The sequence below is a fragment of the Suillus clintonianus genome (assembly GCF_016758775.1).
Source record: "Suillus clintonianus strain FC179 chromosome Unknown DEU56scaffold_36, whole genome shotgun sequence".
Classification (NCBI taxonomy): Eukaryota; Fungi; Basidiomycota; class Agaricomycetes; order Boletales; family Suillaceae; genus Suillus; species Suillus clintonianus.
Window position 1 is genome coordinate 299,485 of NW_024539260.1, and position 25,677 is coordinate 325,161.

The 25,677-nt window shown below is 49.3% G+C and overlaps 7 protein-coding genes across 7 annotated transcripts; 2 read left to right on the forward strand and 5 right to left on the reverse strand.

Moving 5' to 3' along the window:
• Positions 1-6,324: 6,324 nt before the first annotated feature.
• On the reverse strand, positions 6,325-6,585 carry DEU56DRAFT_736918 (uncharacterized protein; the record flags this gene model as incomplete). The annotated part of the gene is made up of 1 exon (XM_041348550.1): positions 6,325-6,585. The coding sequence occupies one exon, from the start codon at positions 6,583-6,585 to the stop codon at positions 6,325-6,327; it is 261 nt and encodes an 86-aa protein (XP_041208426.1).
• Positions 6,586-9,851: 3,266 nt separating this feature from the next.
• DEU56DRAFT_804911 (uncharacterized protein) lies at positions 9,852-10,991 on the forward strand. The gene is made up of 5 exons (XM_041353264.1): positions 9,852-10,196; positions 10,250-10,291; positions 10,347-10,698; positions 10,745-10,879; positions 10,934-10,991. The coding sequence occupies exons 1-3, from the start codon at positions 9,864-9,866 to the stop codon at positions 10,590-10,592; spliced, it is 621 nt and encodes a 206-aa protein (XP_041208427.1). The 5' UTR covers positions 9,852-9,863; the 3' UTR covers positions 10,593-10,698; positions 10,745-10,879; positions 10,934-10,991.
• Positions 10,992-11,460: 469 nt separating this feature from the next.
• DEU56DRAFT_912861 (WD40-repeat-containing domain protein) lies at positions 11,461-14,229 on the reverse strand (the record flags this gene model as incomplete). The annotated part of the gene is made up of 11 exons (XM_041357455.1): positions 11,461-11,530; positions 11,583-11,699; positions 11,751-11,870; positions 11,920-12,039; positions 12,091-12,210; positions 12,262-12,518; positions 12,575-12,706; positions 12,760-12,822; positions 12,875-13,066; positions 13,122-13,163; positions 13,216-14,229. 11 exons carry the CDS (start codon positions 14,227-14,229, stop codon positions 11,461-11,463), a joined length of 2,247 nt encoding a protein of 748 aa, XP_041208428.1.
• Positions 14,230-15,408: 1,179 nt separating this feature from the next.
• Positions 15,409-16,098, reverse strand: DEU56DRAFT_355399 (uncharacterized protein). The gene is made up of 2 exons (XM_041345828.1): positions 15,753-16,098; positions 15,409-15,703 (listed from the first exon to the last, which is right to left on the reverse strand). Exons 1-2 carry the CDS (start codon positions 15,924-15,926, stop codon positions 15,545-15,547), a joined length of 333 nt encoding a protein of 110 aa, XP_041208429.1. The 5' UTR covers positions 15,927-16,098; the 3' UTR covers positions 15,409-15,544.
• Positions 16,099-17,445: 1,347 nt separating this feature from the next.
• On the reverse strand, positions 17,446-18,879 carry DEU56DRAFT_912862 (uncharacterized protein; the record flags this gene model as incomplete). The annotated part of the gene is made up of 7 exons (XM_041357456.1): positions 17,446-17,596; positions 17,643-17,937; positions 17,990-18,132; positions 18,183-18,394; positions 18,443-18,488; positions 18,509-18,597; positions 18,667-18,879. The coding sequence occupies 7 exons, from the start codon at positions 18,877-18,879 to the stop codon at positions 17,446-17,448; spliced, it is 1,149 nt and encodes a 382-aa protein (XP_041208430.1).
• A 325-nt stretch (positions 18,880-19,204) lies between these two features.
• DEU56DRAFT_736929 (uncharacterized protein) lies at positions 19,205-19,513 on the reverse strand (the record flags this gene model as incomplete). The annotated part of the gene is made up of 1 exon (XM_041348551.1): positions 19,205-19,513. A coding segment is annotated over one exon (309 nt), but the record flags the coding sequence as incomplete, so codon positions are not given.
• A 2,864-nt stretch (positions 19,514-22,377) lies between these two features.
• Positions 22,378-23,679, forward strand: DEU56DRAFT_756210 (uncharacterized protein; the record flags this gene model as incomplete). Its single annotated transcript, XM_041349997.1, has 6 exons — positions 22,378-22,552; positions 22,617-22,694; positions 22,893-22,942; positions 23,228-23,357; positions 23,413-23,491; positions 23,520-23,679. The coding sequence occupies 6 exons, from the start codon at positions 22,378-22,380 to the stop codon at positions 23,677-23,679; spliced, it is 672 nt and encodes a 223-aa protein (XP_041208432.1).
• Positions 23,680-25,677: the final 1,998 nt, after the last annotated feature.

Consider the following 25,677-nt stretch of genomic DNA (forward strand, 5'->3'; position numbering starts at 1 on the left):
AAGCGCAAGGGCAAAGCCAAAGCCCTCCCCCCTTCTGATCACATCGACTCCATTGATGAGTCAATGGAGGTCGACTTCAACGACAATTCCCTCGGCCCCAACCCCCCAGCTGCTCACCCTTCCCCCGCTGTAAATGCCCCTCCCGCCGTCAACGCTCCCCCCGCCGTCAATGCTCCCCCCGCCGTCGATGCTCCTCCCGGTGTAAATACTGCCCCTGCCGTTAACGCTCCCCCCACCATAAATGCCCCTCCCGCCGTCAACGCTCCCCCCGCCGTCAATGCCCCCCCCGCTGCCATTAACACTCCCCCCCGCCGTTAACGCCTCCCCTGCCAATAGCGACTTCGACTACGTGATGGACGAGCAGTCACAGGACGAGCAGCCACAGGGGGAGCAGCCTGCCCGTGCCTCTGCCAAGCGCCCCTTCTCATCCCCCTCACCACCCCCTACACCCCCACCCACCTCTCGTGGGACCTTCAAGTCCCACGCAGATCGCGCCATCAACCGTGGGTCCATCCGTTCACCCCAGTCGCCTCCGTCTGTTGCATCATCTTCAGCATCATCATCTGGACGCGGGTCCTCATCACACCGGTCAGTAACTTCGTCTGCACGCCGACAGGGCGGCTCGCACAAGGCTGGCCAGTCATCCCTTTCCACTCAAGTCCAATCTGATGTTCAGGGCCAAGTCAAGTCCCTCGCTGAAGGGATCAATTATATCTACACCGCGAAGGCAGCCCAGTCAGAATATAAAATCGCGAAGGTCAACTCGCACCGTCAGCAGCTGGAGCTCGATTTTCAACGCGAGCAAGCCGAGATCGACCGTAGCGAGGCTGCCGTCGTCCACCAACGTGCGCAAGAAGCGAAGTCGCTCGAGCTTCAACTTCTCGAAGCTCAAGCCAAGGTCCATGCGGAGAAGAAGGCTGCCCTTCAGCTCGAGATCGAGCTTCTGAAATTGAAGGGGGGGGTGTCTGATTAATCATTGCATGTATTTCCCTTGTTGTATCTGATCTTGTAGCATTTTGTGTGTTCCGTTTCTCGTCTTGCATCATCTCAGACACTTATGGTAGTATGTCACATATGTTTACATGCCTTCCTATATGTTTGTACATGCCTCCTATGTCACCAATTCACTAGTCTTGTTGTCCTCATCCTGTTCCCTGTAAGCCACTACCCCAATAAGTACCTCATCAACTTTGCACGAGCTTCTTGGCCAGGGGTGCCTGCATATGAGGTATCTCCCACCTCATCATTGTCCAGGTCTTCTTGCTCTGCAGGTGGCATAAGATCTAACCCCTCCCCAATGGCCCAATTCTCAGTGCCATTGCCATGTTGTTCTTCAAACCGAATGATCATATTGTGCAGAATAAGGCAGCACATGATCCAATAGGAGTGGTATTTGAGTTGCTCTTCATTCTGCAGTGGGTGTCGGAGCTCTCTGAGAGACTGGAAACGGCCCTTAAGGGCAGCAAATGTATGCTCTACCCTCACACGAACCTAAAGAAATGTGAATACGAACCAGGCAAAATAAAATAAAATAAAATAAAATAAAATAAAATACATACCTTGGAAAGGACAGTGTTAAATGCCTTCTGGTCAGAGGTCAAGGCCCCATTAATAGGCTTCTTGAATGGGGGGATACACCATGGCTCTAGGGGATAAGCACTATCAGCCCAAATCCAATGGTTATTGCCCAGAAGTGTTTGATGATTCTGGTAAACATGGGTGGAGCGGAATGCATATGCATCATGGGCACTACAATACGTCTACGTCGTACGCAACTGTCTGAAATATGATTTAAGAATAAGTAATACTAAGGGTATTCAGAGTAAGGTTTTGAATGTTCTGAAACACGTTGAAACATGTTCAGAATATGTTTTGAATTGTTCGGAAAATTGTTTGATAAGCAAATTTTAAACTCCGCTCAAAACACGCAAACACTTGATTTCGACGAAGTCCGTAGCCGACTGAGTCACGTGACATGTAAATTTCAAGCTCCGACCAAATTTTGCGCAGATTGATCTGAGTCGGATGATAAGATACCAGCGCTGAACCACAATGCCTCGCCAATCTCAACGTGAACAACTGCTTAATCAATTAGATACTGCTACTCTAGATGTAGCCAAGGCCTGGGCTGAGCATGCCATGGCTGATGGTGAAGTCTCTGAGTCTGATTCTTCTATGTCTGAGGATTCTGTTATCAGGACCCCATCACCAATCTCCCCTATGTCCCCCTATCTGTCTGACAACTCTCCTGATGGCTCCGGTGGTTCCAACATGTCGGATTCAATCCAGATTCATCAGCATTTCATCCGTGCCATTGGCTCCCTTTCCGCTCTTCGGGATGAGGTGGAGGAGGCACGTGTTCTTCACCGTCCAGACGAGGCCCCTATGCGAGCACCACAGATCCAACTCCTTGACCATTTCAGCATTCACCGCCCCGAATTATTCCAAAAGAAGCTACGTGTTGCCCCTGACATTTTCGACGATATCCTCGATCAAATTAGTGATCACGCTGTTTTCCATAATGAATCCAACAATCCCCAACTTCCAGTTGCAATCCAGCTCGCTATTTTTCTTAATCGGGTCGGCCACTATGGCAATGCGATTTCTCCTGAAGATGTTGCCCAGTGGGCAGGCGTCTCCGTTGGGTCAGTCACCAACTGCACTAATCGTGTCATGACTGCCCTGCTTGAAGAGCATGATCATTTTATGTCCTTCCCCGCTCTCAACTCCATCGAAGTCGCACGTGCCCGAGCCTATGTTCTCAAAACCACGGGTTGCCCAGAGTGGGAGAATGGTATTCTGGCTGTTGATGGATCATTGTTCAATCTTTACCAAAGGCCAAGTATCTTTGGAGACGCTTTTTATAGCAGGAAGTCTCAATTTTCCCTCAACTGCCAGGTGTGTTTTATTTTTTATGCTGTTTATTTGCGGCTGATTTTTCTAATTTTTAGGCGGTCATTATGGTCCATAATCTCACTATAGTCGATTATTCTCTTGGCCACACTGGTAGTGCCCATGATGCATATGCATTCCGCTCCACCCATGTTTACCAGAATCATCAAACACTTCTGGGCAATAACCATTGGATTTGGGCTGATAGTGCTTATCCCCTAGAGCCATGGTGTATCCCCCCATTCAAGAAGCCTATTAATGGGGCCTTGACCTCTGACCAGAAGGCATTTAACACTGTCCTTTCCAAGGTATGTATTTTATTTTATTTTATTTTATTTTATTTTATTTTGCCTGGTTCGTATTCACATTTCTTTAGGTTCGTGTGAGGGTAGAGCATACATTTGCTGCCCTTAAGGGCCGTTTCCAGTCTCTCAGAGAGCTCCGACACCCACTGCAGAATGAAGAGCAACTCAAATACCACTCCTATTGGATCATGTGCTGCCTTATTCTGCACAATATGATCATTCGGTTTGAAGAACAACATGGCAATGGCACTGAGAATTGGGCCATTGGGGAGGGGTTAGATCTTATGCCACCTGCAGAGCAAGAAGACCTGGACAATGATGAGGTGGGAGATACCTCATATGCAGGCACCCCTGGCCAAGAAGCTCGTGCAAAGTTGATGAGGTACTTATTGGGGTAGTGGCTTACAGGGAACAGGATGAGGACAACAAGACTAGTGAATTGGTGACATAGGAGGCATGTACAAACATATAGGAAGGCATGTAAACATATGTGACATACTACCATAAGTGTCTGAGATGATGCAAGACGAGAAACGGAACACACAAAATGCTACAAGATCAGATACAACAAGGGAAATACATGCAATGATTAATCAGACACCCCCCCCTTCAATTTCAGAAGCTCGATCTCGAGCTGAAGGGCAGCCTTCTTCTCCGCATGGACCTTGGCTTGAGCTTCGAGAAGTTGAAGCTCGAGCGACTTCGCTTCTTGCGCACGTTGGTGGACGACGGCAGCCTCGCTACGGTCGATCTCGGCTTGCTCGCGTTGAAAATCGAGCTCCAGCTGCTGACGGTGCGAGTTGACCTTCGCGATTTTATATTCTGACTGGGCTGCCTTCGCGGTGTAGATATAATTGATCCCTTCAGCGAGGGACTTGACTTGGCCCTGAACATCAGATTGGACTTGAGTGGAAAGGGATGACTGGCCAGCCTTGTGCGAGCCGCCCTGTCGGCGTGCAGACGAAGTTACTGACCGGTGTGATGAGGACCCGCGTCCAGATGATGATGCTGAAGATGATGCAACAGACGGAGGCGACTGGGGTGAACGGATGGACCCACGGTTGATGGCGCGATCTGCGTGGGACTTGAAGGTCCCACGAGAGGTGGGTGGGGGTGTAGGGGGTGGTGAGGGGGATGAGAAGGGGCGCTTGGCAGAGGCACGGGCAGGCTGCTCCCCCTGTGGCTGCTCGTCCTGTGACTGCTCGTCCATCACGTAGTCGAAGTCGCTATTGGCAGGGGAGGCGTTAACGGCGGGGGGAGTGTTAATGGCAGCGGGGGGGGGCATTGACGGCGGGGGGAGCGTTGACGGCGGGAGGGGCATTTATGGTGGGGGGAGCGTTAACGGCAGGGGCAGTATTTACACCGGGAGGAGCATCGACGGCGGGGGGAGCATTGACGGCGGGGGGAGCGTTGACGGCGGGAGGGGCATTTACAGCGGGGGAAGGGTGAGCAGCTGGGGGGTTGGGGCCGAGGGAATTGTCGTTGAAGTCGACCTCCATTGACTCATCAATGGAGTCGATGTGATCAGAAGGGGGGAGGGCTTTGGCTTTGCCCTTGCGCTTTGAGGTAAGTGACATCATGTCAGCTGCGCGATCGATTCCCGGAGCGGACGAGAACGTCTTCGGGGCGAATGACGGGTTGTTCTTCCAAAGCTCGTGGAGCGCTTCGTACCACGGGAATTCCGAGATGACTTGTTCTATGATTTGAAGATCAGTTACTAAGTGAAATCAGATTGAAAAATAAAACGTACGGAGTAGATTATTTTCAGCGTCATGCTGAAGCGGGTCAACACCCGCGCCAGTCTGGTTAAAACGACCATTGTACTTCTTGTATTTGTTCTTGAGGCTAAAAATTAGCGTTAGCGAAGGCATATGAAGAGGGGTAAAGGGCGCACTAATTCAAACGATTGCCCACGGCCTGCGTGAACTTGCCCGGCTCGTCAACATATAAGTCTTGATACTCTTCATCCTTCTCAAATACACAACGGGCGATCACCGCAGAGATCTTGCTCTTGTCACTCCCAGACGGGGGAGGTTCGTTATCCGGCTTCTTTCCTCCTTCGTTGAACAAAACACGACAGTCGCCAGGATGGGTGGTGAGGAATTGCACGAGGGTATTAGTGCGGTTGCTGTTGTTGTCCCATCGGATCTTGATGCCAGAGGATGTAGCCACTACAGCATCACCGGGGACATTGTCAGATGTGGTGAGATCAGATGCACCAGCAGTAGAGGCAGTGGCAGTGGCTTGCCCTCGTCCCCTGGTGCCGCGAGTTGAAGTACCCTTGCCCCTAGAACGGGGGGGTCTTTGGGTAGTCATTGGTGGTCGGTGACTAGTCTTGAGGCGTGCGTTGAGCCGTTCTGAACGGCGTACTTGCGGACGGTCTGCAGGCATACCTGCGCGTGTAGCATGAAGTTTGATTTCAGACTCAGCTTGCGCCTGCCGACATTCCGTGAGGTTCTGAAAAGTTTACCCACGTGTTTCATAGCTTTCAAAACTTTCAAAACCTTACTCTGAACGCCATTACTATATTCCAGGTGTTTGTGTAAGGCTAACAGTGGTACTACAGTGATATATGTACTTGATGGGTGCGGCAGTGATGCGGTAGTGATGCGGCACGGTGCGGCAATTCTGTTGTTGGGTGCGGCAGTGGCTGTGCGCTACCACACCACTGCACCGACACCACCAAACCATCCTTCTTATCAAGTCCACTTGCAGCACCGTTATGAGCAGCTGCGCGAAACTTGGTGAGAAGACTCAACGACCCCTCACACAGGCTCGCGCCTGTCAGGTTTTGCGCCTCGATGCCTCCGCCTATCATTCAACACCTGTCTTTGCTGGTTGCATGCCTTGCCTGACTTCACTGTCACACATCTCCTCGACCACGTTCTGCAGCAACCTGTGCAAATGGATACCGGGGGTTTAAGGTATGTATGTCATATCTGTGTGACCTTTTGTCCTTGCAAACTGAGTCTCATTCATTTCAGAGTACAAACTACTACCACGAGGCCCCAGCCTATGAAGCCTTGTGTATCTTCCTTGGTTGTGGCCGCGGTTTGGTTTTTTTGGTGTGGTTCTCTTTCTTAACTATGTCAGGCTCACTTCCCTCGCTAAAGTTCGGTCCACACTATTAGTCGAACCATGTCAGACTGATCCGCGATGAAAAGCGATGATGACGCGCGTCTACTTCTCCTTCAAATTTTGGTGCGTATGAATCTCGGTCGCCATGATTCCAGTGCTCAGGGAGGCCCTCATAGGGATTCCATCGGTCTTGGTGTGCACCAGCATCTTTTCCCCATTGTTCATTTCCTGCAGCTCCTGCAGCCAACGAGAGCTCGAACATCTGCCGTTCCAGTATGCCAAGACACTCCAAGTCGACGTCTATATCCATCGAGGTCAGATCATAGTTGAGTTGGAGGTCAAGCCAGGCAGCCTGGAGCATCGTGTTTTCTTGCTCTTCGGGAGTAGGAACTTGAGTTCACGTCAGGTCCTGGCGAGCGACGTTCAATGAGGATATTTTGGGCTGGCTCCTGGAGTAAGTTTTTCTTGCGCTTCGAAACTACGATAGTGCAAGCATGTGCATATGTAGCACAGTTCAGCCAATTGATAATTCGTTTAGCTGCACCAGGAACATGTCTGCCGCACCCAGTACCGTATCCGTGCCGCAACATGCTCAAAATTGTTCTCTGAATTCAGACTCTCAAATGCATTAGTGTGAAGTGGATAATTAAGGAGTCGGACGAGAAACACTCCTAGTTCATTTATTTGGTGCACGAGAACAGTGCAGGCCGAAAATAAGTGTAGTACTTATGATTTGATATGGGTGCGACAGTGGTGCGGTAGGGTGCGGCAAGTTGCGGCAGTGGTGCGGCAATTTACCTGAGCCCCAGAATTTCTGGGTCCAGGCTCTCAATCCATGACGACGAACGCCATAAGTCCTCGTCAACAACTCTCTAAGTAGACATCCTCAACGAAATGTTCCGCTCTGTTATCTTGCCTACAATTCTAGGCCACGCAAGCCGTGCACCGTATGACATCCTGGTGCATCCAGTTCCACCGATGAGTCGTAAAATCCAATCCAGTCATTCGATGTGGGCTCCACGATCCAAGGAATCGCCCTCTAATACCTCTCATGTCTACTCATCCCCTAACGTTCCACATGAGGAAGAGGACTAGGACTACTCGTGTCAGTCAGAATGGCCTCATTCGTTTGGTTGCTTACGTTTGCCTTTGGTAGCTCTTTTCTGAACAACCCTGCCAGGCTTCTCCATCCATGGCAACGTCCGTCCGAACGCCTCCATGTCTCTGACAGTGTTCTCTCATATGTGCCTCATCTCTGTGCTCGAGTTTTTTTGACGCCCTCATTGGTAGTGATCTCTCCAATTTGGAAAGGATGTTGCATCCGACCACTACGTCACGATCATCATCGCTCACCTTGTCACAGACGCGGCACATGCATAGTGCTTCTCAAGAGTGTCCCTGACATCGAGAATTTGGTTAAGAAGGCCGTCTTCAATTCGATCTGACCAAACCCGATTTGGATTTGTCCATTGAAATGTAGCAAACTTAACCCTCGCCAGTAAAGCAAACAAACTTCACTGACACAAACGTTGTCCTGCTCATCTACAAGGTATGATATCGGCAGGATGTAAAAGATGTTTCTAATGTATGATTTTCACAGCTATCTGACCTAGTCGGTACTCAGCGACGTCCACCACCTCCAATCAGACCCATAAGCATCTATCCGCACCATCGCAGGCATGTGTGTCCACCGCCTGCATGCTTCATAAGGTATAATGTAAAACGCGAAATACGTGTTCCACGTTCAGCACAGCGCTCAATGATACATTTTTGTGCATGCTGCGCGCGTTACGGCTCAGGCCAGATCATGACAGAATACCCCTCACTTATTTTTTCCTAATCTTTATCACCACTTCACCCACGATTGTGGGTCTACAAGTGCGAGGACAAGATGCATTCCACCCTGGACGCTACCAGCGCCCTGTCAGTACGTCATTATCCCGTGGTTCCCGTTCTCTCCTTGCACGCTCAATTCCTGCCTCGTAGCAATTATCGAGCAGTTGATACGACTCTGCATTTCGATGCTGGTTTATTGCTAGGTGGTCGTGCATCATGGCATCTGTCAATTTGACACTGGTGAATATAAGCCGAGGCGTAATATCTGTGTGCAAGCACATAGGAAGCCCGACACAGACACCCTTCTTGATGGGCTGCGTCCTGATATCAACGACTTCAGGAGACTACATGTATTGAGTCATTGATGGCACTACGACGCCACCAGGGCCGGATCAGTCCACTGGCACAAGTCGAGACCTCAATCGATGACATTGCTAGTGTCAGCGCTGTTGTCATACCATTCTGCCGGTATGACTCTGCATCTCTGCCATCAACATCATGTAATGCCCTCATTGTACGTCAGGCTTCACAGCAGTGGTCTTGGAGAGCGGGTCTCAAGCGACGGTCCTTGCACTTATCGCTCTCGACCTTTCAGATTGCGAATAGAGACTTCATTTTTTTGATCTCACTATCAGTATTAGGGAGATATATAAAAAAAGATTGTGAATGCAAAGGCGATGAGGGCGCAATCGAAGCAAAAATGGTCGATGGCGTAAGGCACCAGCCAAGCTTACAAGCGCGCAGCAACACTGGTGGGTGGCAAATGAACAAGAGATTGGCGGTGTAGCACAGGAACTGAATATGATTGACAAGGATGATAGCTATGTAGCCTATGCCCACATCAAGGGGTACCCGCTCGGAAATGCCCTCCTGGTAACGTCAACTTTCTAGAGTTCCAGCGCGGATGAACTGACCATCAGCTCTACTAGAAGCGCAGTACTCTCGAGCGCTCGAGTTGGGAATCTTCAAAATGACGGCATATAACCCACGAGGAGAGCTCACTGCGCCCTCAAACACATCCAGATCATCCCTCTCTCCCGTACTTGACTACTTAACAATCTCGCTCGTGGAGACGCAGGCATGGCTTCTGCATCAACAAAGGCAGCTACCATGAAATCAATTCTGACACCGGTAGCGACGTTGAAGGGTCATGGACAGCGGATCCAATCCATTTCCTACTTTCCTGACGGCCAGAGAATGATCAGCGGATCTTGGGACAAGACCACTCGGCAATGGGATCTGAAGACGGGTAAGGAGATCGAGGAAGCCCAGGGTGTTTGCGAGAAGGACGTATGGGCAGTAGAGGTATCAAGGGACGGTCGATGGGTCGTCACTGGTGGTGGAGATAGAGATCGACCAGAGCTGAAGGCCTGTGAGGTTGAGACAGGGATTGTGAAAGAAATAGGATGCCACTCAAAGCGGATCACCTGCATTGATATATCTGCGGACGGCACACTGCTGGTGAGCGGAGCATGGGATTGGACAGTGCAGATATGGAACTTGGAGACCGGAAAACTCGTGGCCGGCCCATTCAAGAGTGTTGATTGGGTGGGCGCCGTTCGATTCTCGACGAATTCCGAGTTGCAGAAGTTCGCAATCAAGTCAGAGATGGGGACATGCCTTGAGGTCTGGGATGTCCACACACAGAAACTGGATGTGAGGAAAGGGAAACACGGTGGAATAGGACCTACATCTGCACCAATGTTCTGGACAAACAACAACAAAAACATCTTAACCGCATTCACCTTGATTATGGAGGATGTCGATGATTACGCCAAGACGATCTATGAGTTCGACGCGTCGACGCTGGAGACTGTCGGAACTCCTTTCGAAGGACACACCGACCTTGTCACAGGTTTAGCACTTTCATCTGACAGCACTCTCCTCGCTAGCGCTTCCTACGATCACACTATCAAGCTCTGGGCCTTCGAGCACCGCCAACTTCTCGCTACCTTCAACGTTCGAAATCCTGTTACCCTTGTCCTCTCACCTGACTCGTGCCAACTAGCTTACACGACATCCACCTACAATGATAACAAAATCTACGTATGCAGCACCCCACTCGACGTCCTTGCTCAGGTTGGGGCACGTATTTCTCATAAACATCTACTGTCTGTGTGATGACATTCCCCTTACAGACCAGCGCATGCAAAAATATAACCCTTGATGATGTACTAAAAGTACGCACCTCATTTATTTGCTCATCACACTGCTCATCCATCACTATCATTGCAGTCTAATGCAACTCGTCGTCTTCCTGTCGTGCGCCGCAAACCACCAATATATGTATATGTCACACCTATGTCGCAGAGACCGCCTACAATAGACCTAGATCCACAGCAACCTATTTCCCTTCGCCTCCGTAGACTTCTTCTATTCACATCTCGCACGAACGCAGTCCCTCCTAATCAGAAGATTCGAAACAATCAACTTCGTGGCCCACTGGATGTATGTCTCTTTTCTTCTCTCTTTCACAGTTGACTTCACACTCACAATGTAGTTCCCTGCTACGTCGCCCCTACCCCACCCTCTCTCGGGGCGCACCACAACTCAGGGACGTTCAGATATCAAGTTTTCGGGCCAGAACGTGAGTGTTGGCTACTTGCCGTCACATATTCGACTCACTTTTTCAGTCTCGATCACCGCCAATCACCCAATCATCTGCCACCTCCAATGTCCGCCCACACAATCTGTCATCCTGGTGGCCCGTTCGTGCGAGTCAAGCACAGCCGCCTATCGTCGATGTTCCTCTCGCGCAGGGTAAAGAGGTACGCTCGATTGGGGTTTCTCGCTGTCTTCTAGCCTCATGCATTAATCTACAGCGCAACGCTGCAGCGGATGCTCCCAGAAAAGACGATGATATAGTACCTGATGAATACTTCGACCTGCCTTCGCCAAACTCCGATTTACAACAACCAGCCGCAGCAACACAGACCAACGCTGGAGAGCATGGAGGCGACCGGTGTTGTTTCTGCTTCTAGCATTGTTCCCTCTGACATTTTCTGCATTCATTATTTCCACTCGCATTCGGTTCCACAGACTGGCATTACACAAACCTGTGCGCTCAAAGGGTCGAATCTTGAGTGTGGACGGAGCGACCACATCGCAATATGTTGACGATATATGTACACAGCAGATCGCAGGTAGTTTAGATGTGCTCGTTGAGTACTGACTTGACAGAGGATGAGTGTGTATCATGAGATTCAATTTGTACAAGGAGAGCTGGTCAAATATCGAAGGAAGACAAGCTTGGGAAAGTAGTCAATGATACGAGATCCAGGGCAAGCGAAGAAATGTCTCCTACTCTACGGTTGTGCATCTGAGCGAGATGAAGATTGAGAAACACCGTCTATGGTGGTCTTGCCTCTGGCTGCGACTGACTAGGCATTGGCTTCAATTCAATCCCTTCGTGCTGGACCCTATCAAACTTCATTAGTCGGCAATCGAGTGAAAAAAATAAGTGTATTGTACATGGGAGAAGGCGCAGCAGCTCGATTGAGATTGTCCTTTTTCACAGGGCGAGATGGTCCTGCCCTGGGCTGTGGCTGGTAAGCCCCCATTTTCAAAACAATATCTTCGTCCTGAACCCTACCAGATTATATTAGTGAGTAACTGAGTGAACGGATAGGTGTACTATACCTGGGATGAGGCACGGCGACTTTATTGAAAATATTGTCATGTTTCACACGACGAGATGGTCCTGCCTCTGGCTGTGACTGACTCGCCATTGGTTTCAATTCAACCTCTTCATGCTGGATCCTACTAGACTTCATTAGCCAGTAATCGAGTGAACAAACAGGTGTTATACCTGGGAGGAGGCACGGCAACTCGATTGAGAATATTATCATTGTGCACAAGGCGAGATGGCCCTGCCCTCGGCTGTGACTGGCTAGCCACCGTTTTCAATCCAACCTGTTCGTGATGGACCCTACCAGACCTCATTAGTGAGCAATCGAGTGAACAAATGGGTGCATTATACCTGGGATGAGGCACGGCGACTCGATTGAGAATATTATCATTGTGCACAAGGCGAGATGGCCCTGCCCTCGGCTGTGACTGGCTAGCCACCGTTTTCAATCCAATCTCTTCGTGATGGACCCTACCAGACCTCATTAGTGAGCAATAGAGTGAACAAATAGGTGTATTATACCTGGGATGAGGCACGGCGACTCGATTGAGAATATTGTCACTATTCACATTGCGGGGTGCGTCGACACGTTCCAAGCGCCATCGAGGAGGCTTCCTCAGTTTCCCATGAGACCAGCACGAATAGTAGCAGAGGAACGCCTTGCACCAATGCACATCCGGAAGCGAATCATTGTCAGAAGACTCGATATCTCGCTGTCCAGACGGATATCTGGTGTCATTTGCTTTCCTATATTCCGGTAGTTTGGCAGCAGCTAAACGCTGAAGGGAAAAAAAAATCAGAAAAAGGCATTGAGAGGTAAGAACATGTACGTTACAGTGAACTTCCGCCCGGGCGCGACTTCAATGACTGGTGGCCCGTGGCTGTGTCTTGGTACGAGGAAAGAAAGGTGCTGTCGCAAGAATTGTGTGACTCCGTTCGAGGGGGGAGGCGAAGACTTCATTTCAAACTAAATGTACATTCAGTCGGGCATTGCAGTTTACTACAAAAATGAGGACTGACATGATCAAACTGAGTTGCGGCCTGCCCCGGCAGAGGGGATGGTACGGGCGATGTAGCAGGGATCTGTGGTGCAATCATCGAGTTTACAGTGAAAAAAAAGAGATATATGACATACATCTGGGGCATTACGAGGTTGGTCATCTTGAGCTACTGCGTTCGTGCGAGCAGGAGAAAAGGGAAGAAGTTTTCGGAGGCGAACGAAAATGGGTTGCTGCGCGTCAATGGTAGGTGGAGGTTTTTGTGATATAGGTATAGTGGTTATCGGTTGTCTGCCACGCACGACAGGAGGACGAGGAGTTGCGTCAGACTGAAATGATTGTGATGGATGAGCAGTGTGATGAGCAAATGAATGAGGCGCGTACTTTTAGTACATGAGTGAGGGTTGACTTGTTTTGTGCACTGGTCTGTGAGGGAATGTTAGCACACGGATAGTAGATATTTGCAGGGAATGCATACACGGGCCTGAGAAAGGACATTGGGTGGAATTTGGCATATATGGATCTCGTGGTGCGTCGGGTAAGCTCGTCGGCGCGAGTCCCGGGGCGGGGGGGTGTATGTCGTGTAAGCTAGGTGGCGCGAGTTAGGTGAGAGGACGAGGATAAGAGGATTTTGAAGGTAGAAGGTAGCAAGGATTTGGCGGGACTCGACGGCCCAGAGTTTGATGGTGTGGAGTGAAGAGCTGGCAAGGAGAGCGCAGTCGAATGAAAGTGCTAGACCTTCGACAATGTGGTGGTGCCCTTCAAAGGGAGTTCCGATAGTCTCCAGTGTTGATCCGTCGAACTCGTAGATCATCCGAGCATCATCACTTGTGAAACTGAATGCGGCCAAGATGGTTGTGTTTGTCCAGAAAAATGGCACGGATGTGATTCCTGTAAGCGACTGTTTTTCCCTTTTCCTCACATTCAATTTCTGTTTTTGAATATCCCAGACCTCAATGCAGCACCCCCCATCTGTCTTGATTGCGAGCTTCTTCGAATCCGTCGAGAATCGAATTGCGCCCACCATATCAACGCTCTCCAATGGACCGGCCACGAGTTTGCCCGTCTCCAAGTTCCATATCCGCGCTGTTTCATCAAACGACCCGCTCGCCAGCAGCTTGCTGTCCGCGGATATATCAATGCAGGTGATCTGCTTTGAGTGACCTTTGAATTCTTTCACAATCCCCGTCTCAACTTCACAGACGTTCAGTTCCCCGGTTGTGTCATCTCCACCAGCAGAGACAACCCATCGACCATTCCTTGATACTGCCACCGCATATACCTCCTTCTCGCAAACACCCTGCGCTTCTTCAATCTCCATGCCCGCCTTTAGATCCCATTGCCGAGCGGTCTTATCATCAGATCCGCTGATCATTCGCTGGCCGTCAGGAAAGTAGGATATGGATTGAATCTCCTTTTCATGGCCCTTCAAAGTCGTTGCTGATGTCAGAATCGATTTAGTAGCGGCTGCTTTTGTCGGTGTCGAAGCCATGCCTGCGTCTCAGCGAGCGAAGGTGTTGAGTAGTCAAGTACAGGTAACAGGAGAGGAATTATCTGGATGTGTTTGAAGGTACGGTGCGCTCTCCTCGTGTGCTGTAGGCTTGACGTTGATAGTCGTATTGAAGATTCCCAACTCGAGCGCTCGAGAGCACTTTGCTTCCAGTAGAACTGATCGTCAGTTCATCCGCGCTAGAACTTCGGGTAGAGAGTTGATCTTACCAAGAGGGCAATGATAGTCTATTGATCACGAGAGGGAAGAGATCTACAATGTGAGCACTGACGTCGTCAATCATATTCAGTTCCTGTGCGCGAGCGTCAATCTTTTGTTGATTTCCCACCCGCCAATATTGATTGTGTACTTGTAAGCTTGGGCAGTACGGTAATGGCTGAAATTGTTTGATATGCTGTGGCATTCGATGCTTGGCATTCAGCGTTCTTTGTTGCTCGCTCTTCATTGCTCGCTTTGGACTTCAGCGTGGATGCATGAATCGTTCTCATTAACATTGTACAGAGCCAAGACGTAGACCACCTTTTCTTATCTCAGTCTCAATTGTTCGCTCATTCCAGGCTTTCTCACCTTCCTGGCGCCCCTCGCCAACCCACAACTTTTCGGCCTCGACCAGATTTTCTTTGATCAAGCCCTCGTCACCTTTGAATTCACAATCTTCCGAGCTTTGAATGTCTCCCAGACTGATAGTGATACCGAGATCAAGAAATGAGGCATCTATTCACAATCCGAGAGTGATAAGAACATTATCGTGCAACGACCGTCACCTGAGACCCAAACTCTAAGGCCGCTGGTGTGAAGCCCGACATACGACAATGGCAGAACATCACGCCGGTGAAAGAGGTGCAAAGAAATGCGTGCGAGAGTATTGGAACAACAGCGCGCTAACACTAGCAGAATGCTCCGCGTGAATGCTATAAATTGGGTTCTCCGCTTGTGTGAGTGGGACTGATCCTGTCCTATTTCTTGTGGCATCGGAGTGCGAGCAACAAATTAAAATACGTACAGTCTCCTGCCGCTGTTGACACCAGGACGCAGCTCATGTCTCCCTGAGAGAGTGCAATAGTCAGAGATAGGTGAGCACACGGAACAGAAAGACATGCAGTGTACAAGCTAATCGTGTTCGATGGCAAAGGTCCTCTGAGCATGTTAGTTTCTGACGCTCTGTCAACAAAGAGTTACTTGAGAGGTGTCTCCGTCGGGCTTCTTTAACGCTGAGGAGGTCATGTTTCGTGTGGGTAGACGCACATATATTACACCTCGACTCGCCAGGGCCAGCACGACAGGTGTGCGCGACCACCTAGATTGACCTGCTTGTTAGCAACAAATCAACATTAGAAGGCAGAGTCGCGTTAACTACTCGATAAAGAGAGATAGAAAAATAGAAGGGCACCGAATCAGAACTGATTGCCGATCTGAGGCTGTGCAAATGAAGAAAGACTGACATCGTACACTTGTTCTGTAGGAGAGAAGTCAATCGGTGTCATAAGATCAGGGGATAGACAAACCAGGAAACTACGTTCCACACAGCCTGTTCGTGTGACAATGAACCAATATGTCTTGGTTGGGGCGGTGAGTAGAGCACCCGGTATTTGAAGGGCACAGTCGCATATCAGAATATTGGAAGATGCAAGGAACAGATTGCACATCATCCTCGATTGACCCGCAGATAGCCAGGCCATGAGTCATGCAGGCACCTCTACCATGATTACTTGGAGATAAATCTGTGGTGCCTATGCCAAAAATAAATTGAGACAAAGGCAGGCACGCCAGATATCGGGAGTCACGAGTTGAAGAAAGCAACCGTCGGTTTTGTTTCGAGACGCTGATGTGAACACTGATACTGACGGCATTGACAATACAGGCTTTAGGGATCGTACAGCAAGACTGTGGACAGATTCTTCACGCACCTCTCCAAGAGTGTGTCGGCTAATTGGGGAAGTGGAAGGATGAGCATATACCGAAGAGCGGTAGAGAGGGATGAGGAAACGTAGTGACCCTACGATGTTCGATACCACCATGGCGTTCAAAGCAAAATTCTAACGAAGAAAAGTGACAGGATCTCAGACATTTCACCACTCACAAGCACGCAGCAACGCTGGCGGGTGGGAAATAAAAATGAGATTGACGGCTCTAGCACAGGAACTTCGGTGATAGAGGCTGTGAGAGGCTGTGAGTCAAAAGCAAAGATAAGCAGAGTCAAGAAATAGCACCGGAAGCATGGATGACTTTTTCGCAGCATAAAATGTTGAAAAAATGCTAAAAAAGGTTAAAATAATTTTTACAATTTTGTGGCAATCAAAATGTTTGACAGAATTTGGACTTTTTATCCACTTCTTCGTGATGAAAAACATTGATCGAAGTTAAATATTGAGTCAGATTTCGTCCACAATATTGCATCAACATATACTTTAACAATTCAAACACTCTTTCTACAGTACAAACCTAGATAAACTTTTGACTTTGTGCCATGCTCGTAACCAAACTTCTATCATCATTTGTTCCAACACAAAGGTTGGTGTTTTTTTTACCCTTTTTCCAATGTTTTTGTCACCAAAATATGCTAGTCGAAGTTTGAATTTTGCAACCAGATAATATTTAATGTTGTGATCAAGCTCGGATTATCATTTTGTCCGTCAACATAGTCTACCTTTTGTCCATCATTTGAATAAATTATTTCTGGCACTCAAATTTTAAATCTAAGAGCCACAAAATCTATTAACTTTGTAGGTGGCATATACATTAAGTTCACAGTGCGTCAGAAGTGTGTTTGTATTTAAAATGTGGTCAGCACAATTTCTTTGTTTCAAACATTGATCATATTTAAAATACAGACGTCAGAAAAATGTTGATGATATTTAAAATGATGTAGGTAAACGGGACGAAAATTCCAACGAGACCGTGCTGGTTCTTGGCGCGTCCATTTGGAAAGTAAATCAGAACCCACCTTCGCCAATTCTTTCGGGCAAGGGGGGACTTCTGATGCTGATGAAGTTGGCTTGACATTCATTGGCGATGGCTTTCGCGAGGAGAGTCTTACCCGTCCCCGGAGGGCCGTAGAACAAGACACCCCTCGACGGTGACACATTTGAGGAACTTCTTGGGATGCTCGACAGGGTATTGCACCGCCCTGGAGCTCAAGTTTGACTTTGTCGAGACCACTGATATCGTCCGAGGTAACTGTGGGCACGGCATGTGCTGTCAACGAGGACCATCGCCGAGATAGGATTGCAAGACTTGCGCTGAAGTCCGTGCTCCGGATGGCAATCCACGTGCCTGCAGATGGCAATTCACATTGTTCTGGATAGCAATCCTCGTGCCTCCGGATGGCAATCCACAGCAATACGGCGCTCTAAGCGCAGGTGAGCCAGTGGTGATATGGCGCTGAGCGGACTTACATAGATTGCTTCCACCCGGGGCACCTGAGGGTGACGAAGTCAAGGTAGATAGAAACATTGTGGCTTTTACCGGGTTGTTGGGACTGTGGCATAACCTGGCCAAGGAGGAGAGACGTCAAATCCTTGACCGTTGTCAGGCCTTTGGGACGAAATTGGATGCCAACGTTATGCGTCTTCCTATGGGGCACATTGGGGCGGAGCATTTCAGTATGCACACGGAGCGAACGATGGGGCGAAAAGGCGTGCCAGGTCTGGCCCATGTCCATAGAGCATATGATGGAGTCCTCACCCGTGACTATTATGCTTCCGGAATCACCGAATTCATATTGATATGTGCCTTCGCGGACCATGTTCCACGTCAGGCCAGGCGTCAGTGATCATATAGGCGTTGCTATCCTCAGTGGCGTATACCCGAGAGACGTCACCAAAACATGAGGTGCAAAATCCGATCGCAAAAAGAATGAATACAACGGAAAAGCCAACGAGCCATCTTATCATTTGAATCAGGTTAAGATAAACTGTGGTGGATGGAGTACATACCTGTTTTGTGTTCGAAGATTGAGATATGGCGATGCTTGAGATGAAAGCTTAAAGTACACCATTGATTGCGAGGGCAGGAATATACTAAACCCAAGCTGCGAGAACTTATGGGGCGCTTGTTGACAGGGTACTGGGACGGGAGCGATAGGTGCAGAAAGATAGGAAGACGGGCCGTGACAAAGCATTGGGAGGCAATGCAATAGAATGTTGATCTGACAGCAGTCACTTCGGATGTCTGTCGTGTAGCAATCCATACTTACCTCGCAGTCCGAGAGGTCAGAAGATGTCAGAATGTCAGATGTCGTTCTTCTTCAGTTTGATGGTACTCCCGTGCGGTTGGTGCAGGATCTGCTCCCTCCACAAGGGGCGACTCAGGCCGATTTGCCTTTGCGCGAGGAGGATTTCGACGAGGTGGCTAGTGGATAAGACATAGGAAGGTGAGTAAAACCGATTTGAGCTCTATGAACTACATAACGAGACTTACGCGCTTTATGGACGGATGTTGGTAATCGGGGTTATCGCCTGGATGTACAGCCTTTCTGCGTTTTCGTGGGGTGGGTTCGTTTCCGCCTTCCTTGTAGTAAGCGCCCGCGGAGGAGGCACGCGGTTCTGGAGGTGGCGGATGGTGCTGTCCTTCCTGTTCCTTGAGAATAATAGTTACCTCCTGGGCCGAGAGGAAAGATCTCTCCCTGAACATAGTCAACCGAGTGGGTTTGGCTGATAGCGAGAAGGGGTTCAAGGCAAAGATATCAAATCCAACCCGTACACACGCGCAATGTCCAGGGTGGCACACAATACGTCACTGATCGAAACACTGTCCTTTGAGGTCGACGTTCCGTATTCCGCGACCATTCGTCAAAAGAGTCTGTGAGGGCGCATGAAGAACATGTGAGAAATTGCACCAAAGACAAAGCGCCAAGTAGTGGAAGGTGTTAAACACTGATGACAGACCTTTGGAAGCCTCTTGGCCCTTTTCAGATGCATCGAATGACCCTCAAGCTGGTTGGGCAGCTGCGAGTCATTCAGGTTGATGTGTCCACTAGTGTCCCGAAGAGAGTGTCTTGGGGTGGGCTTGTGTTGCCACCGAAAAGAGAGACGAAATAAAAGTTGGGAGCATCGAAGTTATGGTCCAAGAAGCCCTCAGCAGAGCAGGCGACGGGGCCGCTGAAGTGATTGACGGTGAACGTGGGGAAACCAGAAGGATCAATGACACCAACTTTGAACGATGAGTGGTTACCCCAACGCTTGCCAAAGGCTTCCACCATCGAGTGGTCAGTCTTCTTATGCGAGCGGCGAGCTTGGTCATCTATGATGTGGATAAGACCACCGGGCTTGATTCGATACGGTATTTTTCCCAAGTTTCCGTGAAATTTATCGTATCGCCTCAAGTTCGGATTCTTGGGTGTAATTGCATTGTGAGGCAAGCACTAGTGTGATATCGAGCGTGAATTTAAATGTTTACACCTCTGTACGAAATTTTGGTGCGGTGGCACGAATAAAGACACCAGCAAATTGCTTTGTGAATTATGGAATGACACAAAGAACATCACAGAGGTCAAGATAGATAAAAACAAACATCATTCTAAAGTCTACGCCAACAAAGCGATCAAAAACAAACATCATTCTAAAATCTACGCCAACAAAGCGATCAAAAACAAACATCATTCTAAAGTCTACGCCAGACAAAGTGATTGGCTATAGCTCAGTGTACGAGCGCTGCAGGTAAATATCAGTACAGTATATGAGCGAGTGGAATCTTTACAAATTACACTCACGGTGTGAAGGGAATAACCTGATAGTCAAGGGGTCCTTCGGACTGCCTGTATACAATAAACACAATGCCCAATAACATACAAAATGCCTACTGACATTGAGTCCATCGAGTCATCACCTTCATTGACTTCGTTGTCCGCGACGGTGTTTACCTGACTATCATCAGCATCTCTTCCTCGATGCAAAGAGGATGCCAAATCCTGATATTTTCTGGAGTATTGGAAAGCACATCTAGCCGCCTCTCGTAATACGTGTCAGGAAACCCCACAAAAGATGTCATACTCGCCCTACCTCGAGCACAGTCGGTGTTCGATCCTTTCCAAACACCTTGGTTGCAAGCGACATATATGCCCTGAATTTTTCACGAGGTGACAATGTTCCATATCCGTCCAGGACTTCCTGAACGCCACGATGACTGTGACAGAGCAGAAGACTGTATGAGTGCATAACTTCGACTGACTATATACGAGCACTTGCATTTCACGGAAACTTGGTTGAATATCGATCTCTTGGACCACGTTCCGCTGACGGCCATTGTGGGAAAAGGTCAAGTCAATGTGCTCATGCTCCCGCTGTGAAAGTAGGACGTGCGTCTTCAGTAATAATATCAGTCTCACGCGACCGGGAGACATCTTACAAAGAATGAGAGCAGCCGCCGCAAGTGAGGATGCTTGCCAGAGCCCATTTTCATATCAGCAGCGTTTGCCCGACCTCTCACTGGACCACAATGAGACGATGTGAACACACGAATAGAAATTAACAGACGAACTTGTAGTCTGGAAAGCATCAAAGGATACGCTTAAGATATCCGCGGGATCAAGGTCGCGATTTTCATCGCAAATGAATAGCAAAGCGGTACATACAGCTATATGACAGACATTCACGACATGTCAGGGTCAAAGTAAAAATGACACTCACCATTTTGGTACGCAAGGTTGCAACCAGCATGAAGTTTATCGAGTTTCAGACGCCCCTCAGGCGTGTGTGCTGTCGTGGAGACATCGAGGTATGTACTCCCGCGTCGAATGGCGGGCATATTGGTCGAACAAGATTCCAGGATCCTAGGAGAACCAAAGTAGACCAAAAGATGGTGAGTCGCGTAGATTATAAGCCTGTGCAAAACAAAGACGCGAGAAAACCGACGCTGAAAGCCCTTTCATGATTGCTATGCGACGACTTATTGTCGAGATTCGACAGTGCCAGACAACCGCAAGTCACAAGACAAAGAATTATAAAATTAAAAGCTCCCGAACAACAGCATGCTGTGACGCACCATCGACGTTCAGCAAATCGGGTTAAGACGATCCTCCTTCTGCTTTAGACACGGAGCTTGACTCGCGTGAGCTGCCGCTTTACCAGCCCTTGTCCTATGAAAGTGCCATCGTCATGCAGTTGGACGCACATAACCTAGCGGCCCGTGTGAGCACTCCGATCTACAAGAGACCTCGCAGCACTACCTTATCGCCAAGCATGCAGTCTTGGCTATTTCTTACTGTTAAACAGGGTTTTAGGCAAGCTGTATGCTTCGCTCTGGCTTTTCCAAGTGCAACAGGGTTCATGGCCTCCAAATGGGATGTGTTTGGTAGCAACAAGACTATTGCGAGAGAGAGAAAGCAACATCAGTCGAGGAAGAAGCACGCAGCAGCTGAATGCAGACGATGCTCGCTGCGTGCAGGGTTGAGGACGACAGGGGAAAAGGATGCGCGCCTTATATACTAACGCAGGATTGCTGATGGGGAAGAAGGTAAAAGGTGTCATCAAGAGATCAAGTGAAGACAGCAGGGCGAACTGACAGGAAAGTATCGACGACAGAGCGAGGTGAAGTGCGGGTGAGACGTAGCTCGAGTGACACTACTGAGACTTGCCAGTGGACCAATCAAGGCTACTTGCCTTCGTAGTTTCGTCGCTCGTACCCATCATGTATTGGTGTAATTCGATCGTTTGCCCAAGTCTACCTGCCCGAAGGAAGGCATCGCACCGTTTATGTTTTCCATTTTCCCATCCCATTCGAAGAGCTAGACAAAGAACTCAGTTGGGCATTAAAAAAAAATAAGGTTGCATCACTGTCAACGTACCGCCACAAAGTCCGTGTATTTAGAAAGAATGGCGGACTCAAATGGGCTGCTTGAGTGCAGACTCGAGAGAAGCTATGATGGGATTAGTTACAAGTTAGCCTTATGACGACGCTACTAACCCGTAGTGACATATCGTGAAGTCGACTCCTTTCTCTAGAAAGTTCCGCAACCGTGCAACGCAAGAAGCGGCCATCGACTGAGGAAACCCAAGCCTGATATGGTTGAAAGCGTTGGTGTTTGATTCCATAATGGTGATTAGATATGTAGGGGCTGATGGACGCGCCACCATCAGATCCGTCGGCTGGCGATAGCGATCTCGGTAACTGATGAAGGTGAGAAGGGTATAGATGTGCGGTAAGGGCTGGAAAAGAGTGGTAGCGATCGTAGATCTGGGACAACACCACAGATGGGTGTGGGAGAAGTGGGAGACTCCAGTACGGATTCGTTCAGCTAATGGGAAAAATGAGCACCATCTAGATCGAGCATGGAGCGCATATGAGCTATTGTTGGGCAATGCGTCTGGTACACATGATGTGGCACCAAAGTCCTCGAGATTCTTGTCATTGATGAAAAGGCAATGATCTAGGGGGATATTTCAACAAGAAAGATGTGTTAAACATCAGTTTGCGCTTACCTGAGGAACAACGGCCAATCTGGACGTCCTGTGCGTCTGATCTCTTCTCCCTTGAGGTACCGCGTCGTGTTGCTGGAGCTTGGTGTTGATTCCGATCAACGCTTCGAAGCAGTGCTGGAGGTACTAATGGCACATTCAATCAATCGCACGAGTCCTTCCTGATTAAACTGTTAGCGTGTGATCAGAGTTCTGTCGAGCAGGAATGAATACCGCACTATTTCCCTCTAGCCCGTGGGCCAAGGGGTGCAGGTGCCAGCTCCAGCTTGCCCTTCACCTCCGTAAGCACGTGGTTCAACGGAACAATCACACTCTCTGTGGCTACAACTGTGTCATTCTCCCTTATATACTAACGCAGGATTGACATCACGCACCGATGACTGAACGTTCCCCTCCCTACATCCTGCCCCGAAATGCGCACATCACACCCCTCAAGCATCAGCGAACCGAACGCCATCGCCTCTGCACTCGCCCAGTCAATTCCCCACACTCTGGGTGCGCCCAAGGCGGTTTTTCACATGCCTGTTCAACCGGAAACTCCTTGAACAAAATTTTTCGTATATGAGCGGCTGCGTGAACGCTGGTTCATCAAGCCCGTTGTGTCTCTAGCGGCGATAAACGATGATATCGATAACGATGTCCTTGCGGAAGTGATTGCGATACTTGAAGGCGATGTCGACAGCGCGAACTACGTCTGTGTGTAGGAAGAAGCACGCAGCAGCTGAATGCAGATGATGCTCGCTGCGTGCAGGGTTGAGGACGACAGGGGAAAAGGATGCGCGTCGTCGAAGACACGTCGCTTCAGACTCCGACTCGGCTCTGTGGCGCTTGTGCCTCACACCTAGAGTCCCCACGCAGATGTGTCGAATGTAGCCTGATCTTTACCAACATGACTGAGGACGTCGATTCGTCCACTTCACAACCGCCCTATAAGCAGATTAAGGCGTCCCCTGTGAGGCATAGCAAGGATGAGCTGAGTTCCGGCTATGCGCGTATTAGCAATGACCCTCTTGACTAAATCGAATCATACCTTAGGATCACCAGAAGGGTCCTCCGAAGCTGCTACAGCTCGCTTTCCTGCTTTCTTCGAAGACGAGCCCGAAGGGTTCGAACTATCAAGGTTTGCGAGCTGGTCATAGGAGAAGCTGAACAATTGCGCTGGGTTTCGTGACGTCTGTGAAGTTTTTGTTGCCGACTACAATATCTTGCACCTGGAGAAACATCAGTTGAACGTCCTGCATTACAGGAATACAAATAAGCTAACATCTTTCTTGACACGAGCTAACTGAATAATACGCTCGTCGATCGTGCCTTTCGTGATCAGGCAATAGACAGTCACTTGGCGCGTCTGACCAAGACGATGAGTGCGATCCATGACCTGCATCGTTTGACGGATTCCAGTCGTGATCGTAGAAGATGACAGTATCTGCTGCTGTCAAGTTGATTCCGAGGCCACCTGCACGCGTGCTTTGGATAAATATGAAGATATCCGGGCTAGAGAACGTGTATCAGAGTCGAGTACATTCAACCTAAGTCGAGCACTGACCATGTCTGCCAATCCATCACCATATCTCGTCGATCTTCCAACTTCGATGAGCCATCGAGACGTAAATACTTGTACTGGCGGTAGATCAGATATTCCTCCATAAGGTCCATCATACGAGTCATTTAGAAATATATCAAGACACGATGGTCGCCCGCCTTGAGCTCCTGAAAGGAGGCGTCTAACCGAGCGAGTTTAGCAGAGTCATAGATCAGTCTCTTTGCTTCTGGTATTTGCATGCTTGAAGATGGTAGCTGGCTTGGAGGGGAACTTCCGACAAGTCCTGCCGAGGACAAAGCAGGAACTAGGGTGTGGTACGCCTGATCAATGGTAGGCGAATCCCGCAAGTGCTGAGGGAGGCCGTATATTGCCAACGACTCCATCGGTGCCTCTTGTACTTGATGCTCTATGAATGTCCGATCTGTGCAGTGAAGAGAGATCGGAGGTGCTACAGCCAGCGGCACAAACTACTCCAAGGCTGGTCGACCTAGATTCGACGCCTGCCAGGCTGTTGAAGATATATCAAGAACATGTGGCAGGCCTTCCGCGGTATCCAGGCTCAAAGAGAGACGGGGGCTTATGCTGAACGGATGTGCGCCTGCATGAGCAGCAAATTCCGCTGCCCTATGAAACGGTTAATCAGAAATTGGAAAAATAGTCACGGGTAGCTTACTATGAAATCCTTCTGTCCTCAACAATCCTATTCTCTTCCTCATGTGCCCGGAGCCAATTGCGCATGAAGGAAGATACCTTAAAGCTATGGACGTCACTCGGAGTGGTGTTCAGGAGTCGAAGAAATGCGAACGCAGGTGAACCTATAACGTGTGACATCCAAGGGACGGCCATGGAAATGATGAGGCAGTAGCCGGCTTAAGTTTTGTAAAGACAGGTCGCCTCGTGGGACCAAAACGAACTCGGGGGGCAAACTGAGGGCATTGCGAGATATCCTTCGGGAAGTAGCCGAGGACGGTCAGTAGCTATTAAGGGAATGAAACTGATGGATTACCTTTCATGGTTGATTCTAAAGCTGCGGCCCGTCCTTGTGGCATCGCGTACCAGAATTTGGGAGCCCCGAAATGAATGTAATTGATGCAGAAGAGGTCCAAGTGCCTTGACGCCTGGTAGGCCTTTGGATGACGAAGGAAGTATCCGCGACAGGAATGACGGGAGATGTCCAACGTTCCAAGCGGTAGTCTCGTCCGTAAAAACCGAGCCTAGTTGAATGGGAAACTTCAGATATAGCTTCTTAGACAGGGCGTATACAAACCTTGAGTGTCCGCTCCATACCAAGCTGGTTTCCCAAGGCCACAGTTCCGCCAAAACTGCCGTTCGAGTTTCTGACAAAACTCCACGCGAGGTAACTGTGTATCGCGAGATCTCCCCCGCCATGGGTTTGATTCTGACCACCACGTATGGTTGCCCATCCATTCCAAGGGGAATGGGGTCCGCGGTCCCCAACGTATCTATAAACAT